Below are 18876 nucleotides of genomic sequence, written 5' to 3'. Positions count from 1 at the left end.
GTGTGAATGTTTGAGGTTGTGAACAGGTGTCTTTTATACTGATAACAAGTTCAAACAGGTGCCATTAATACAGGTAACGAATGGAGGACAGAGGAGCCTCTTAAAGAAGAAGTTACAGGTCTGTGAGAGCCAGAAATCTTGCTTGTTTGTAGGTGACCAAATACTTATTTTCCACCATAATTTGCAAATAAATTCATAAAAAATCCTACAATGTGATTTTCTGGATTTGTTTTCTCATTTTGTCCGTCATAGTTGAAGTGTACCTATGATGAAAATTACAGGCCTCATCTTTTTAAGTGGGAGAACTTGCACAATTGGTGGCTGACTAAATACACTGCTCAAAAAAATAAAGGGAACACTTAAACAACACAATGTAACTCCAAGTCAATCACACTTCTGCGAAATCAAACTGTCCACTTAGGAAGCAACACTGATTGACAAAACATTTCACATGCTGTTGTGCAAATGGAATAGACAACAGGTGGAAATTATAGGCAATTAGCAAGACACCCCCAATAAAGGAGTGGTTCTGCAGGTGGTGACCACAGACCACTTCTCAGTTCCTATGCTTCCTGGCTGATGTTTTGGTCACTTTTGAATGCTGGTGGTGCTTTCACTCTAGTGGTAGCATGAGACGGAGTCTACAACCCACACAAGTGGCTCAGGTAGTGCAGCTCATCCAGGATGGCACATCAATGCGAGCTGTGGCAAGAAGGTTTGCTGTGTCTGTCAGCGTAGTGTCCAGAGCATGGAGGCGCTACCAGGAGACAGGCCAGTACATCAGACGTGGAGGAGGCCGTAGGAGGGCAACAACCCAGCAGCAGGACCGCTACCTCCGCCTTTGTGCAAGGAGGAGCAGGAGGAGCACTGCCAGAGCCCTGCAAAATGACCTCCAGCAGGCCACAAATGTGCATGTGTCTGCTCAAACGGTCAGAAACAGACTCCATGAGGGTGGTATGAGGGCCCGACGTCCACAGGTGGGGGTTGTGCTTACAGCCCAACACCGTGCAGGACGTTTGGCATTTGCTAGAGAACACCAAGATTGGCAAATTCGCCACTGGCGCCCTGTGCTCTTCCCAGATGAAAGCAGGTTCACACTGAGCACATGTGACAGACGTGACAGAGTCTGGAGACGCCGTGGAGAACGTTCTGCTGCCTGCAACATCCTCCAGCATGACCGGTTTGGCGGTGGGTCAGTCATGGTGTGGGGTGGCATTTCTTTGGGGGGACGCACAGCCCTCCATGTGCTCGCCAAAGGTAGCCTGACTGCCATTAGGTACCGAGATGAGATCCTCAGACCCCTTGTGAGACCATATGCTGGTGCGGTTGGCCCTGGGTTCCTCCTAATGCAAGACAATGCTAGACCTCATGTGGCTGGAGTGTGTCAGCAGTTCCTGCAAGAGGAAGGCATTGATGCTATGGACTGGCCCGCCCGTTCCCCAGACCTGAATCCAATTGAGCACATCTGGGACATCATGTCTCGCTCCATCCACCAACGCCACGTTGCACCACAGACTGTCCAGGAGTTGGCGGATGCTTTAGTCCAGGTCTGGGAGGAGATCCCTCAGGAGACCATCCGCCACCTCATCAGGAGCATGCCCAGGCGTTGTAGGGAGGTCATACAGGCACGTGAAGGCCACACACACTACTGAGCCTCATTTTGACTTGTTTTAAGGACATTACATCAAAGTTGGATCAGCCTGTAGTGTGGTTTTCCACTTTAATTTTGAGTGTGACTCCAAATCCAGACCTCCATGGGTTGATAAATTTGATTTCCATTGATAATTTTTGTGTGATTTTGTTGTCAGCACATTCAACTATGTAAAGAAAAAAGTATTTAATAAGAATATTTCATTCATTCAGATCTAGGATGTGTTATTTTAGTGTTCCCTTTATTTTTTTGAGCAGTGTACTTTTTTGCCCCACTGTATTACTGAGGGGAATCAGCTTTCCTTATAAACCAGTGGTTGTTAGTTCTGTCTCCTCTCACAACTAGGCTACACTAGCTAACTTCTCAAGAGACGTAATACTGAGGGGAATCAGCTTTCCTTATAAACCAGTGGTTGTCAAACCTCTGGGCCCCCCCAAGCCCATGTATTTTAACTAATTCAGAGCTATCCCAACTGATTCAACTAATCATCAAGTCCTTGACTAGATGAATCAGGTGAGCTAATTCAGGGCCAAAACAAAATTGTGAAACGTCTGGAGGTCCACCGAGAAGAGCTTTGAGAACCACTAGCTTTAAAAAAAAAAAAAAAAAAGACAAACAGGAAATGACACACACACACACCTTTGGAGACCTGTGGTCTCTTACCGTCTGTGCGTCGGCGAAGCTGGGAGCCAACTTGGGCTGGAGGATCTTCTCCTGTGTTCCCTCCACCAGCTGGTGAGAGCTGTTACTGCCCCAGACGTACACCTCACACGTCTCTGACACCATGGGAGCCTCGCCGGTCTGGAGGCTGTCTGGGCTGGCACAGGTACGGGAGTAGTCTGACGCCATCCTGCACACCTGGGAGGAAATGAGCGCTTTTACTTGAGAAGGCTACCTACCTACATGTAAACCATGACTTCATAACCCATACATATTGCATTCATAAGCAATATAAAAGCTTTTCAGAAGACAACAAAAAAAAAAGAACGTAAATTGACCTGTAAAAATGGTATTTGAGTGGATATTTTACCTCTTCGAACAGACAGAGAGCTGCTTCATACAAAGAGCACAGCCCGTCTGATGTACGTGTTGGTTCCCTCCACTGACTCCTGTCTGCAGACGAGCCCTGGTCGACAGTCAGGAGACATCAGATACACAGTTAGATCCACAGCTACATATAGCCATAGTACACGGCATATGGTAAATGGGACCATACGGAATGACTTGTAAACATAATCAATCAAGAGCAATGAGAATAAAGGAGCGCTGGAGAAGAAACAGGACAAATATATTACATCTGGTATTTACAAAGAGCACAATAGACCTACAGAACACAATGGAAGTACGCAACAAATCATGAACAATAAAGTGTGTCTAGGGAGTTGTTCCTAGCCACCGTGCTTCTACATCTGCACTGCTTGCTGTCTGGGGTTTTAGGCTGGGTTTCTGTACAGTACACTTTGTGACATCAGCTGATGTAAAAAGGGCTTTATAAATACATTTGATTTGTTTATAGGACGGCTTACCAGGGAACGTCTCATCTGCATGAGGATGTTCATGAAGCAGTCGTATCCAATCAGCCCTTCCTGGTTCAGCGGACACACCTTCATCTTCTCCTTCTCCATGGTGCTGACCACGGCGGACGCCACCAGGGCCATCTCCACCCACTCCAGCAGGTACCTCAGGGACCCCCTCTGGGCAGCCAGGCCCAGCAACAGCTCCGACGCCAGCCTCCGACCCAAGACGTCCGCCCCAGAGTTCGGCATGGTCACTCCCTTGAGGAAGGTGGTGACCTGGGTCAGGCAGTCCAGGCCCATAGGAGGGATCTTACTCTCGTTGGCCAGGGAGAGGGGCGGCAGGGAGGAGACCACGTCCATGGCCGTGTGGATGACATCGTTGCAGAGGTTGAGTCCTCCGGGTCCGGGCGGCGGCATCATCCAGCTCTGACGGAGCAAAGCGAACAGCAGACTGAGGCCCGTGCGGACCCCCATCTCGATCAGCGCGTCGGTGCTGGACCGCGGCCGCTCGCCGACAGAGCGCAGGTCGGACGATCCGGAGCTGTTCTCGGGAGAGTGCTGCTGCTGCTTGACCTTGCCCTTGTCGTGGTGCTTGTTGGACAGAGCGAAGAAGATCCTCTGGAGGACTAGCAGGCGTTTGCGGAGAGCTGAGGCGAAGGGCGAGTCGGAACACACCATCTTGGCCAACGCCATCTGGCTGCTGAGGAGGGCGTCGAGGTAATGTTCCTGTTCATCGCTGGACAGGGACTCACGCTCAAAGTCTGGCAGCTGGGGTCCCTTCAGACACAGCACCTGTGGACACAGCAGTGACATTAGGCCTGTGTTATGTGTGTTGTGGTGACGATGCGGTGTTGTACTATGTTAGCTATGGGATGTTTCACTGTGGGCCTCATTAAACTTTTATTCTGGTCCCAGATCTGTTTGTGCTCAGAACCAACTGATGTTGGGCATGATAGAGACTGACAAGGAGTTGGTACGAGAGTACAAACAAACTGTCACTCAGGCTTGGTGATGACATAGAGCACGTGACGCAAAACTAATTTCTACGCAATGCAGACAATAAAGTATTGGCTGTGTCGCAATATGGCCTAAACAGAGAACCAAAAGTTCCATTTGGAACACAGACATGAACTCATCTCATTCTGCTCTCACCTGCTGGGGTAGGAGGACCACTTCCTTGTTGGTGAGCAGCTTGGAGTAGAGCACGGACACGCCCTCCCGCGTGGAGATGGACTCGCTGTCGTCCGTGATCCACGAGGCGTTCAGGTGCTCCAGCCATTTGAGCTTCACTGGAGGAATCATCAGGGCCATGATGTCACTCTGCCGCCATTAGTCCTGGGAGGACAAGGTGAGAGATATGAACCATTAGTCCTGGGAGGACAAGGTGAGAGATATGAACCAGGCCTAACCATTAGTCCTGGGAGGACAAGGTGAGAGATATTAACGAGGCCTAACCATTAGTCCTGGGAGGACAAGGTGAGAGATATGAACCAGGCCTAACCATTAGTCCTGGGAGGACAAGGTGAGAGATATGAACGAGGCCTAACCATTAGTCCTGGGAGGACAAGGTGAGAGATATTAACGAGGCCTAACCATTAGTCCTGGGAGGACAAGGTGAGAGATATGAACCAGGCCTAACCATTAGTCCTGGGGGGACAAGGTGAGAGATATTAACGAGGCCTAACCATTAGTCCTGGGAGGACAGGGTGAGAGATATTAACGAGGCCTAACCATTAGTCCTGGGAGGACAAGGTGAGAGATATGAACCAGGCCTAACCATTAGTCCTGGGAGGACAAGGTGACAGATATTAACGAGGCCTAACCATTAGTCCTGGGAGGACAGGGTGAGAGATATTAACGAGGCCTAACCATTAGTCCTGGGAGGACAAGGTGAGAGATATTAACGAGGCCTAACCATTAGTCCTGTGAGGACAAGGTGAGAGATATGAACCAGGCCTAACCATTAGTCCTGGGAGGACCAGGTGAGAGATATGAACCAGGCCTAACCATTAGTCCTGGGAGGACAAGGTGAGCGATATGAACCAGGCCTAACCATTAGTCCTGGGAGGACAAGGTGAGAGATATGAACCAGGCCTAACCATTAGTCCTGGGAAGACAAGGTGAGAGATATTAACCAGGCCTAACCATTAGTCCTGGGAGGACAAGGTGAGAGATATGAACGAGGCCTAACCATTAGTCCTGGGAGGACAAGGTGAGAGATATTAACGAGGCCTAACCATTAGTCCTGGGAGGACAAGGGGAGAGATATGAACCAGGCCTAACCATTAGTTCTGGGAGGACAAGGTGAGAGATATGAACCAGGCCTAACCATTAGTCCTGGGAGGACATGGTGAGAGATATTAACGAGGCCTAACCATTAGTCCTGGGAGGACAAGGTGAGCGATATGAACCAGGCCTAACCATTAGTCCTGGGAGGACAAGGTGAGAGATTTGAACCAGGCCTAACCATTAGTCCTGGGAGGACAAGGTGAGAGATATGAACCAGGCCTAACCATTAGTCCTGGGAGGACAAGGTGAGAGATATGAACCAGGCCTAACCATTAGTCCTGGGAGGACAAGGTGAGAGATATTAACGAGGCCTAACCATTAGTCCTGGGAGGACAAGGTGAGCGATATGAACCAGGCCTAACCATTAGTCCTGGGAGGACAAGGTGAGCGATATGAACCAGGCCTAACCATTAGTCCTGGGAGGACAAGGGGAGAGATATGAACGAGGCCTAACCATTAAGAAAGGAAGACAATCATAGGAACAACAATAAGATATGACATCAACCAGACAGACAGAGGAGAGATATATTAACATCAACCAGACAGACAGACAGAGGAGAGATATATTAACATCAACCAGACAGACAGACAGAGGAGAGATATATTAACATCAACCAGACAGACAGACAGAGGAGAGATATATTAACATCAACCAGACAGACAGACAGAGGAGAGATATATTAACATAACCAGACAGACAGACAGACAGACAGAGGAGAGATATATTAACATAACCAGACAGACAGAGGAGAGATATATTAACATCAACCAGACAGACAGACAGAGGAGAGATATTAACATCAACCAGACATACAGAGGAGAGATATATTAACATAACCAGACAGACAGACAGACAGAGGAGAGATATATTAACATCAACCAGACAGACAGAGGAGAGATATATTAACATAACCAGACAGACAGACAGAGGAGAGATATATTAACATGACCAGACAGACAGAGGAGAGATATATTAACATCAACCAGACAGACAGAGGAGAGATATATTAACATCAACCAGACAGACAGAGGAGAGATATATTAACATCAACCAGACAGACAGAGGAGAGATATATTAACATAACCAGACAGACAGACAGAGGAGAGATATATTAACATCAACCAGACAGACAGAGGAGAGATATATTAACATAACCAGACAGACAGACAGAGGAGAGATATATTAACATCAACCAGACAGACAGAGGAGAGATATATTAACATCAACCAGACAGACAGACAGAGGAGAGATATATTAACATGACCAGACAGACAGAGGAGAGATATATTAACATCAACCAGACAGACAGAGGAGAGATATATTAACATCAACAAGACAGACAGAGGAGAGATATATTAACATCAACCAGACAGACAGACAGACAGAGGAGAGATATATTAACATCAACCAGACAGACAGACAGAGGAGAGATATATTAACATCAACCAGACAGACAGAGGAGAGATATATTAACATAACCAGACAGACAGACAGAGGAGAGATATATTAACATCAACCAGACAGAGGAGAGATATATTAAAATCAACCAGACAGACAGAGGAGAGATATATTAACATCAACCAGACAGACAGACAGAGGAGAGATATATTAACATAACCAGACAGACAGACAGACAGAGGAGAGATATATTAACATCAACCAGACAGACAGACAGAGGAGAGATATATTAACATCAACCAGACAGACAGACAGAGGAGAGATATATTAACATCAACCAGACAGACTGAGGAGAGATATATTAACATCAACCAGACAGACAGACAGAGGAGAGATATATTAACATCAACCAGACAGACAGACAGAGGAGAGATATATTAACATCAACCAGACAGACAGACAGAGGAGAGATATATTAACATCAACCAGACAGACAGACAGAGGAGAGATATATTAACATCAACCAGACAGACAGACAGAGGAGAGATATATTAACATCAACCAGACAGACAGACAGAGGAGAGATATATTAACATCAACCAGACAGACAGACAGACAGAGGAGATATATTAACATCAACCAGACAGACAGACAGACAGAGGAGATATATTAACATCAACCAGACAGACAGACAGAGGAGAGATATATTAACATCAACCAGACAGACAGAGGAGAGATATATTAACATCAACCAGACAGACAGACAGAGGAGAGATATATTAACATCAACCAGACAGACAGACAGAGGAGAGATATATTAACATCAACCAGACAGACAGACAGAGGAGAGATATATTAACATCAACCAGACAGACAGACAGAGGAGAGATATATTAACATCAACCAGACAGACAGACAGAGGAGAGATATATTAACATCAACCAGACAGACAGACAGAGGAGAGATATATTAACATCAACCAGACAGACAGACAGAGGAGAGATATATTAACATCAACCAGACAGACAGACAGACAGAGGAGATATATTAACATCAACCAGACAGACAGACAGAGGAGAGATATATTAACATCAACCAGACAGACAGACAGAGGAGAGATATATTAACATCAACCAGACAGACAGACAGACAGAGGAGATATATTAACATCAACCAGACAGACAGACAGACAGAGGAGATATATTAACATCAACCAGACAGACAGACAGAGGAGAGATATATTAACATCAACCAGACAGACAGACAGAGGAGAGATATATTAACATCAACCAGACAGACAGACAGAGGAGAGATATATTAACATCAACCAGACAGACAGACAGACAGAGGAGAGATATATTAACATCAACCAGACAGACAGACAGAGGAGAGATATATTAACATCAACCAGACAGACAGACAGAGGAGAGATATATTAACATCAACCAGACAGACAGACAGAGGAGAGATATATTAACATCAACCAGACAGACAGACAGAGGAGAGATATATTAACATAACCAGACAGACAGATGTACAGAGGAGATATATTAACATCAACCAGACAGACAGACAGAGGAGAGATATATTAACATCAACCAGACAGACAGACAGAGGAGAGATATATTAACATAACCAGACAGACAGATGTACAGAGGAGATATATTAACATCAACCAGACAGACAGACAGAGGAGAGATATATTAACATAACCAGACAGACAGATGTACAGAGGAGATATATTAACATAACCAGACAGACAGACAGAGGAGATATATTAACATCAACCAGACAGACAGACAGAGGAGAGATATATTAACATCAACCAGACAGACAGACAGACAGAGGAGATATATTAACATCAACCAGACAGACAGATCTACAGTGCATTCGGAAAGTATTCAGACCCCTTGACTTTTTCCACATTATGTTATGTTACAGCCTTATTTTAAAATGTATTAAATAAAAAAACATCCTCAATCTACACACAAACCCCCATAATGACAAAAAAGTTTTCAGACCCTTTGCTATGAGACTCGAAATTGAGCTCAGGTGCATCCTGTTTCCATTGATCACACTTGAGATGTTTCTACAACTTGATGGGAGTCCACCTGTGGTAAATATAATTTACAAAACCCAGCCATGAGGTTGAAGGAATTGTCCGTAGAGCTCCGAGACAGGATTGTGTCGAGGCACAGATTTGGGGAAAGGTACCAAAAAACTGCTGCAGCATTGAAGGTCCCCAAGAACACAGTGGCCTCCATCATTCTTAAATGGAAGAAGTTTGGAACCACCAAGACTCTTCCTAGAGCTGTCCGCCCGGCCAAACTGAGCAACCGGGGGAGAAGGGCCTTTGACAGGGGGTTGACCAAGAACCTGATGGTCACTGACAGAGCTCCAGAGTTCCAAGATTGAACGCTTTGGCCTGAATGCCAAGCGTCACGTCTGGAGGAAACCTGGCACCATCACTACGGTAAAGCATGGTGGTGGCAGCATCATGCTGTGGGGATGTTTTTCAGCGGCAGGGACTGTGAGACTAGTCATGATGGACACTCTTACTGACAGTTGTGGCTGCTTTGCGTGATGTATTGTTGTCTCTACCTTCTTGCCCTTTGTGCTGTTGTCTATGCCCAACAATGTTTGTACCCTGTTTTGTGCTGCTAACATGTTGTGCTGCTGCCATGTTGTATCGTTGCCATGTTGTTGTCATGTTGTGTTGCTAACATGCTGTGTTGTCATGTGTTGCTGCCATGCTATGTTGTCGTCTTAGGTCTCTCTTTATGTAGTGTTGTGTTGTCTCTCTCTTTATGTAGTGTTGTGTTGTCTCTCTCTTTATGTAGTGTTGTGTTGTCTCTCTCTTTATGTAGTGTTGTGTTGTCTCTCTCTTTATGTAGTGTTGTGTTGTCTCTCTCTTTATGTAGTGTTGTGTTGTCTCGTCGTGATGTGTGTTTTGTCCTATATTTTTATTTAATTTATTTTTAATCCCAGGCCCCCATCCCCGCAGGAGGCCTTTTGGTAGGCCGTCATTGTAAATAATAATTTGTTCTTAACTAACATGCCTAGTTAAATAAAAGGTGAAATATTTAACGGAGAGATTCCTTGATAAAAACCTGCTCCAGAGCACTCAGGACCTCAGAAGGTGAACCTTTGGCCCTGTCTAACAGGACAACAACCCTAAGCAAACATCCAAGACAATGCAGGAGTGGCTTTAGGACAAGTCTCTGAATGTCCTTGACCTGAAAATAGCTGTGCAGCGACGCTCACCATCCAACCTGACAGAGCTTGAGAGGATCTGCAGAGAAGAATGGGAGAAACTCCCCAAATACAGGCGTGCCAAGTTTGTAGCGTCACACCCAAGAAGACTCAAGGCTGTAATCGTAAAGGGTCTGAATACTTATGGAAATATGATATTTCAGTTCTTTTTTTGTAAACTTTTCAACCCCTTTTTCTCCACAATTTCGTGATATCCAATTGGTAGTACAACTCCCGTACGGACTCCGGAGAGGCAAAGCTCGAGAGCCATGCGTCCTCCGAAACATGACCTATAGACATCAACCAGACAGACAGACCTGACAGATAGAAGATAGAGGGGGAGATATTAACCATTGAGACATGGGTGGGAAACAATCATTGAGACCATTTGATATGGTGTCTGTGAGAAGAAGAAGGACCACAACAGGAAATTAAACAAGCATGTAGTCTGGTTCCAATAGTCCAGTAAGGACAGGATGGAAGACCACCATCGAGGACGAGACAACACTGTTTGGTTGCCCTGAGTGGAATATTACTATTCACAACAGGAAATTAAACAAGCCACTGAAACTAGTGTGTCAATGAAACAACTATCCTACAGTGCACTCATCTTACAGTGATCACATCCGTGCAGGACAATTTGATCACTATAAGCTGTTGATCACACTGACCACATTCAGTTTCTGAAACGAGGCTATAGACCTAACATGTAACATGTCCTCGCAACTCCGACATGTCCTCGCAACTCCGACATGTCCCCGGAACTCCGACATGTCCTCGGTACTCCAACTAGACCCATAGATATGATGTATGACTAGTTAAACAGTTAGCTAGCCTAATACTGCGCTCCAATTACTGCAGATGGCAATCCCCAATACTCCTCTGGGAAGATTTTCCAACATGCTGTCGGCCTAATCCATGGAGCCAATGCAATGCCCTAATTTTGCTGGAAGTAACCATGACATGGCATATTCCCCAACGACCTAGGTGTAAACATTTCAGATCCTTCCAATTACACAGGATAACAGTAGTAAACATAGACCTACATGTGCTTCTGCCACAGATACTCTCAGTTCTCACAGGATAGGCCTATTTACACCAGCGGTCCAATCAGCCAGTACACATCAGCACAGCAGTCATAGCCTGCATGAACTATTGTGGGGAAGCAACACACGTTGGGGAAGCAACACACGTTGGGGGAAGCAACACACGTTGGGGGAAGCAACGTGGAGAGAAACATGCAGAAGGCCTAGACAACAAAATGAGGCTGTAATATTTCAACATCACTTACTAATGGATTATGAACCTGTTTAATCTGGATGGGAAATAGGTCACCTGATACCGAGTGCAGAAGAAAATGGTTTTCGCCTTCCCTTCAGGCTTGTCTATTACGTCTAGGCTATTCCCTTACCCCCCCCCCCCCCCCTTCACTCATACCAGCAGGCCTAGTTGTTAGCTACCTTTCGTCATTATACACCATGCATTATGCAATACAAATAACTCAATGTTAGTAGTCCCATAGGTTAAACATGCATTCGACAACCATGAAATCTTGCAACAACAGCTGGAAACATTGATTTCACTGTCCACAGCTATGGTGATGCTTATTGCCTAACGGTCTGGAAGTGGCCATGCACTACACAGTGACAATGCATTTCCTATGTGGATTTTATAGAAGAATTTCTCAAAACTCTTGTTGCACAATCCTTTTTGTATTACGGGTGGCACGTAGCCTCGTGGTTAAGAACGTTGGGCCAGTAACCTAAAGGTAGCGGGTTCAAATCCATAAGCTGACTAGGTGAACAATCTGTCAATGTGCCCTTGAGCAAAACACTTAACCCTAATTGCTCCTGTAAATCACTCCGGATAAGTCCATCTGCTAAATTACTCAAATTTGTATATATATTTTTTAAATGTACAGCTTTCACCATGCTATATTGAGCTCAAGAAGAAGGGCACCTGCATTATTGACAATCTCATTAGCAGGCGTGCTATGTCTGCCTGCTGTATTACTGAACATACAAGATTGACATAAAGTGAATTGCTTTGACAGCTGTCTGTCGTATTATAAATCGTACTGTATTATCAGTAGGTGCCCAGTGACAGCCTCAGGTGACTAAGGCCAGCAAGGTGGAATACTGTAAATTGTCATAGTAGGCAATACAGTTGTTGATATACTGTAAACCCAGCTAGCTACTTCAGCTAACTAAGCTACTAAATACTTGCCTATGATAGATAAACAGTAAGGTAAGCAAATCAGCTGACCAGTTAGCTAACTAGCTTAACTAATTGCACAAACTAGCTAGCTAGTAGCTAACGTTAGCGGGCTAACTAACACATTCCACATCTCTAACCTACCTAGCTTTAACAGACTATGCACAAAAACAACAAATGCTATTTGTTATTCGTAAACTAGCTTGACTAATATATACACCAGACATAGAATATGTTAGACTGACATGACACAGCTGGATAGTAAGGTAAGCTAACAGACTAGCTAATGTAGCTACCATCGCATGGAACTAGCTACAATTCAACAAGAACAGTCTACAAGGCCTGTGACGTTAGCTACATAGGCCATAATCAAAATAATTCACTCACTAGCATGCTGGCTAAGTTTATTACAGCGTTGTTACATACGGGGATACTAACAGTTAGCTAACTACTGTTATGTTGTAAACTGGCGCTGGCGCTGGTGCTGAAGCACAACATAAAGCTAATGCTAGCAGGCTACCGATGCTAACCAATAGAGTCCACTTTGCTGTTAGCTAGCTAGATAGCTAGATAGGTAGGTAGCTGCTAGCTGAAAGCAACTCATACAGATGTAGGTAAATGGCAAACACAGGCTACAGCTAGCTAATTGGCCATCAAAGATACAGATAGCAAGACTGGCACTGTTTTGCAATAGTGAAATTAATTGTAGGAAAAGTATTGACATTGCATGCAAGCTTACACATAGAAGGGCCTAGCTAGCTAGCATAGCTGGCTAGCCGTTAGGAGAGAAGAGATTCGAGAGATGTACTGTAGCTAGCTTGGCGAGCTTACCATCAACTGTCAAAGGGGCCTCTTCACTGTGGCACGTAAATACACTTCATTGCAATAACAAAGGTTTCTGCAATTGCAGAACGTATAGTTTGTATCCGTAAGTTTATTTGTGGGTTTTGAACAGGTGTCGTTAGTTACAAAAAAAGGCTGACAGTCAGTAGCCTGTTTCCTTTCTTCCCACCTTTTCGTTTCTGGCTGCAACTTCCACTGCAATGGATCCAGATGAGAGGTTCACTCCCAACCCTATCGTCAGCCTCAGACCTAGGGTGCAGTGACGTGTGTGCGTGTCTGTCTGTCTTGTGTGTTTAGCTCCTACAGTCATACCTAGTGTTTAGCTCCTAGGCTTAGCTACTGACTGACTGCAAGCATGAAAACAAAGGAAAATGCAATAATTTCAATATTGAATGGTCAATTCCAATGGTTGCAGAAATTATTTTTGTCTATAATGTAACATTTTTTTTTCAATGTTTCTTTTTTTAAGGAGTGGGGAAGTCCCAGTCCTTTCGTAATTTTTTTGCAGATGTATTGAGGAGATAGTAAAGTAATGGAAGTCTAAGATAGGGGAGGGGGAGTCAAAGGGCCGTGGGTCGGATTCGAACCAATGCCGACTCTTGTTTGCAAGAATTTCAATATTGAATGATCAATTCCAGTGGTTATATAAATTATTTTTGTATTGTCATCATGGTTAATTATTCTGCAAATGCCTTTGGGCCTAAATTTGACACAGTACTAGTTCCAGTTCATGCATGTTCGACCCTATGCACAATACAGTAATACCATAATACCAAAGATGAAACATGTAATAGCAGTCAACTATAACTGCTTTAATGACCACTTGTATTATACAGTTATTACATTATTATAGTTATTACATTGTATTATATTACATTATAATAATTATGATACTATATAGTTATTACATTGTATAGTTATTACATTGTATAGTTATTACCTTATTATATTACATTATAATACTTATTATATTATATAGTTATTACACAAAACATATACATTATTACATGATATAGTTATTACATTATTATAGTTATTATATTATAGTTATTAAACTATTACATGTATTACATTATATAGTTATTACATTATTCGTTATTACATTAGAGTTTTGACATTAGAGTTATTACAGTATTATAGTTATTACATTATTACAGTTATTACATTAGTATAGTTATTACATTATTACATTAGTATAGTTATTACATTATTACATTAGTATAGTTATTACATTATTATTGTTATTACATTATAGGTATTGCATTAAGGTTATTACATTATTATAGTTATTATATTATAGTTATTAAACTATTACATTTATTACATTATATAGTTATTAAATTATTATTGTTATTACATTATAGTTATTGCATTATTAAGGTTATTACATTATTATATTGCATTATTATAGTTTTTACATTATGATTGTGGTTATTATTTAAGTTTTTACATTATTCTAGTTATTACATTATAGAGTTATTACATTATTCTAGATATTACATTATTCTAGTTTACATTGTTCTAGATATTACATTATTCTAGTTTTTACATTATTCTAGTTATTACATTATTCTAGATATTACATTATTCTAGTTATTACATTATAGAGTTATTACATTATTCTAGATATTACATTATTGTAGATATTGCTTTATTCTAGTTTTTACATTATTCTAGATATTACATTATTCTAGTTTTTACATTATTCTAGTTTTTACCTTATTTTAGTGTTTACATTATTCTAGTTATTACATTATTCTAGATATTACATTATTCTAGTTATTACATTATAGAGTTATTACATTATTCTAGATATTACTTTATTCTAGTTTTTACATTATTGTAGATATTACTTTATTCTAGTTTTTACATTATTCTAGATATTACATTATTCTATTTTTTACATTGTTCTAGATATTACATTATTCTATTTTTTACATTATTCTAGATATTACATTATTCTAGTTATTACATTAGAGTTATTACATTATTCTAGATATTACATTATTCTAGATATTACATTGTTATAGTTTTTACATTATTCTAGATATTACATTATTTTAGTGTTTACATTATTCTAGTTATTACATTATTTTAGTGTTTACATTATTCTAGTTATTACATTATTTTAGTGTTTACATTATTCCAGTTATTACATTTTAGATGTATTACATTATTCTAGTTATTACAGAGACATACAGACAAGGGACCCACACGTTTTGGATTATTAAAAGAGTGAGAGATTGGATTACATTTCTTGATTAATGTTATGTGGCCACTGGCCCTGCTATGTGGAGGCTAGTGTTAATTACCGAGTGGCCAAGCAGCCAGAGGAAGCAGTGTTGTGGTTATCTGGGCTGAGCAGAGACAGTACAGAGGGGCCCTAGGTCATATCTCTACTGGAGAGCTGCTCTGGAGATCACACTCTGGCTGCTACTCTACAGAGACAGAGAGAGACAGAGAGACAGAGAGAGACAGAGAGAGAGAGAGAGAGAGAGAGAGAGAGAGAGAGAGAGAGAGAGAGAGAGAGAGACAGAGAGAGAGAGAGAGAGAGAGAGAGACAGAGAGAGAGAGAGAGAGAGAGAGATATTACTATTTTTATATTTAATTTTGTATTATTATTTACTGCCATTCTATATTATTATTTGTCATTGTTTATAATTTTATTTCAATGTATATTGTATACATTGTTGCTTTGGCAATATTGACACAATGTTTTTCATGCCAATAAAGCAACTTGAATTTGAATTTGAATTTGAATTTGAATTGAGAGAGAGAGAGAGAGAGAGAGAGAGAGACAGAGAGAGACAGAGAGAGAGAGAGAGAGACAGAGAGAGAGAGAGACAGAGAGAGACAGAGAGAGAGAGACAGAGAGACAGAGAGAGAGAGAGAGACTTCTGTATGTGTAATGTTTACTGTTAATTTGTATTGTTTGTTTCACTTTTGTGTATTGTCTACCTCACTTGCTTTGGCAATGTTAACACATGTTTCCCATGCCAATAAAGCCCCTTGAATTGAATTGAATTGAATTGAATTGAATTGAGAGAGAGAGAGAGAGAGAGAGAGAGAGAGAGAGAGAGAGAGAGAGAGAGAGAGAGAGAGAGAGAGAGAGAGAGAGAGAGAGAGATATTACTATTTTTATATTTAATTTTGTATTATTATTTACTGCCATTCTATATTATTATTTGTCATTGTTTATAATTTTATTTCAATGTATATTGTATACATTGTTGCTTTGGCAATATTGACACAATGTTTTTCATGCCAATAAAGCAGCTTGAATTTGAATTTGAATTTGAATTTGAGAGAGAGAGAGAGAGAGAGACAGAGAGAGAGAGAGAGATATGTACAGGTTTCTAGACATACATTTTAGACATACATGGGTATGTACATAGTCAATGGTAGGCTTCGAGGGGACTCCTATGGTAGGTTCACCTATAGCTCATCTCTTGGCAGTAGCACTGTAGACTACTTTATCACTGACCTCAACCCAGAGTCTCTCAGAGCGTTCACAGTCAGCCCACTGACACCCCTATCAGACCACAGCAAAATCACAGTCTACTTGAACAGAGCAATACTCAATCATGAGGCATCAAAGCCAAAGGAACTGAGTAACATTAAGAAATGCTATAGATGGAAGGAATGCAGTTTGGAAACCTACCAAAAAACAATTAGGCAACAGCAAATTCAACCCCTTTTAGACAACTTCCTGGGTAAAATGTTCCACTGCAATAGTGAAGGTGTAAACTTGGCAGTAGAAAATCTTAACAGTATATTTGACCTCTCAGCTTCCCTATCAAATCTAAAAATCTCAAATAGAAAACCGAAGAAAATGAACAACAATGACAAATGGTTTGATAAAGAATGCAAAAATCTAAGAAATAAATTGAGAAACCTGTCCAACCAAAAACATAGAGACCCGGAAAACCTGAGTCTACGCCTTCACTATGGTGAATCACTAAAACAATACAGAAATACACTACGGAAAAAGAAGGAACAGCACGTCAGAAATCAGCTCAATGTAATTGAAGACTCCATAGACTCTAACCAATTCTGGGAAAATTGGAAAAAACTAAACAAACAACAACACGAAGAATTATCTATCCAAAATGGAGATGTATGGGTAAACCACTTCTCCAATCTTTTTGGCTCTATAACAAAGAATAAAGAGCAAAAACATATACATGATCAAATACAAATCCTAGAATCAACTATTAAAGACTACCAGAACCCACTGGATTCTCCAATTACCTTGAATGAGTTACAGGACAAAATAAAAACCCTCCAACCCAAAAAGGCCTGTGGTGTTGATGGTATCCTTAATGAAATGATCAAATATACAGACAACAAATTCCAATTGGCTATACTAAAACTCTTTAACATCGTCCTTAGCTCTGGCATCTTCCCCAATATTTGGAACCAAGGACTGATCACCCCAATCCACAAAAGTGGAGACAAATTTGACCCCAATAACTACCGTGGAATATGCGTCAACAGTAACCTTGGGAAAATCCTCTGCATTATCATTAACAGCAGACTCGTACATTTCCTCAATGAAAACAATGTACTGAGCAAATGTCAAATTGGCTTTTTACCAAATTACCGTACAACAGACCATGTATTCACCCTACACACCCTAATTGACAACCAAACAAACCAAAACAAAGGCAAAGTCTTCTCATGCTTTGTTGATTTCAAAAAAGCCTTCGACTCAATTTGGCATGAGGGTCTGCTATACAAATTGATGGAAAGTGGTGTTGGGGGTAAAACATACGACATTATAAAATCCATGTACACAAACAACAAGTGTGCGGTTAAAATTGGCAAAAAACACACACATTTCTTCACACAGGGTCGTGGGGTGAGACAGGGATGCAGCTTAAGCCCCACCCTCTTCAACATATATATCAACGAATTGGCGCGGGCACTAGAACAGTCTGCAGCACCCGGTCTCACCCTACTAGAATCCGAAGTCAAATGTCTACTGTTTGCTGATGATCTGGTGCTTCTGTCACCAACCAAGGAGGGCCTACAGCAGCACCTAGATCTTCTGCACAGATTCTGTCAGACCTGGGCCCTGACAGTAAATCTCAGTAAGACCAAAATAATGGTGTTCCAAAAAAGGTCCAGTCACCAGGACCACAAATTCCATCTAGACACCGTTGCCCTAGAGCACACAAAAAACTATACATACCTCGGCCTAAACATCAGCACCACAGGTAACTTCCACAAAGCTGTGAACGATCTGAGAGACAAGGCAAGAAGGGCCTTCTATGCCATCAAAAGGAACATAAATTTCAACATACCAATTAGGATCTGGCTAAAAATACTTGAATCAGTCATAGAGCCCATTGCCCTTTATGGTTGTGAGGTCTGGGGTCCGCTCACCAACCAAGATTTCACAAAATGGGACAAACACCAAATTGAGACTCTGCATGCAGAATTCTGCAAAAATATCCTCCGTGTACAACGTAGAACACCAAATAATGCATGCAGAGCAGAATTAGGCCGATACCCACTAATTATCAAAATCCAGAAAAGAGCCGTTAAATTCTACAACCACCTAAAAGGAAGCGATTCCCAAACCTTCCATAACAAAGCCATCACCTACAGAGAGATGAACCTGGAGAAGAGTCCCCTAAGCAAGCTGGTCCTAGGGCTCTGTTCACAAACACAAACACACCCCACAGAGCCCCAGGACAACAGCACAA

The 18876-nt window shown here is 41.9% G+C and overlaps 1 protein-coding gene across 1 annotated transcript in view; it reads right to left on the bottom strand.

The window, feature by feature from the left end:
* Nucleotides 1–13361, bottom strand: part of LOC120053311 (probable E3 ubiquitin-protein ligase HERC1) — a 32163-nt gene extending 18802 nt beyond the window's left edge. The window contains exons 1-5 of the mRNA XM_039000444.1: nucleotides 13154–13361; nucleotides 4321–4503; nucleotides 3178–3960; nucleotides 2682–2777; nucleotides 2315–2509 (exon numbers count right to left, since the gene is read on the bottom strand). Of these exons, the coding sequence (XP_038856372.1) occupies nucleotides 2315–2509; nucleotides 2682–2777; nucleotides 3178–3960; nucleotides 4321–4479 (1233 nt within the window). The 5' untranslated portion in view covers nucleotides 4480–4503; nucleotides 13154–13361. The remainder of the gene's footprint in view (nucleotides 1–2314; nucleotides 2510–2681; nucleotides 2778–3177; nucleotides 3961–4320; nucleotides 4504–13153) is intronic.
* Between the last annotated feature and the right edge of the window lie 5515 nt (nucleotides 13362–18876).

This window comes from Salvelinus namaycush, chromosome 1 (genome assembly GCF_016432855.1).
Source record: "Salvelinus namaycush isolate Seneca chromosome 1, SaNama_1.0, whole genome shotgun sequence".
NCBI lineage: Eukaryota > Metazoa > Chordata > Actinopteri > Salmoniformes > Salmonidae > Salvelinus > Salvelinus namaycush.
The sequence above is the reverse complement of the archived record's forward strand: the minus strand, read 5'-3'. Positions and strand labels throughout refer to the sequence as shown.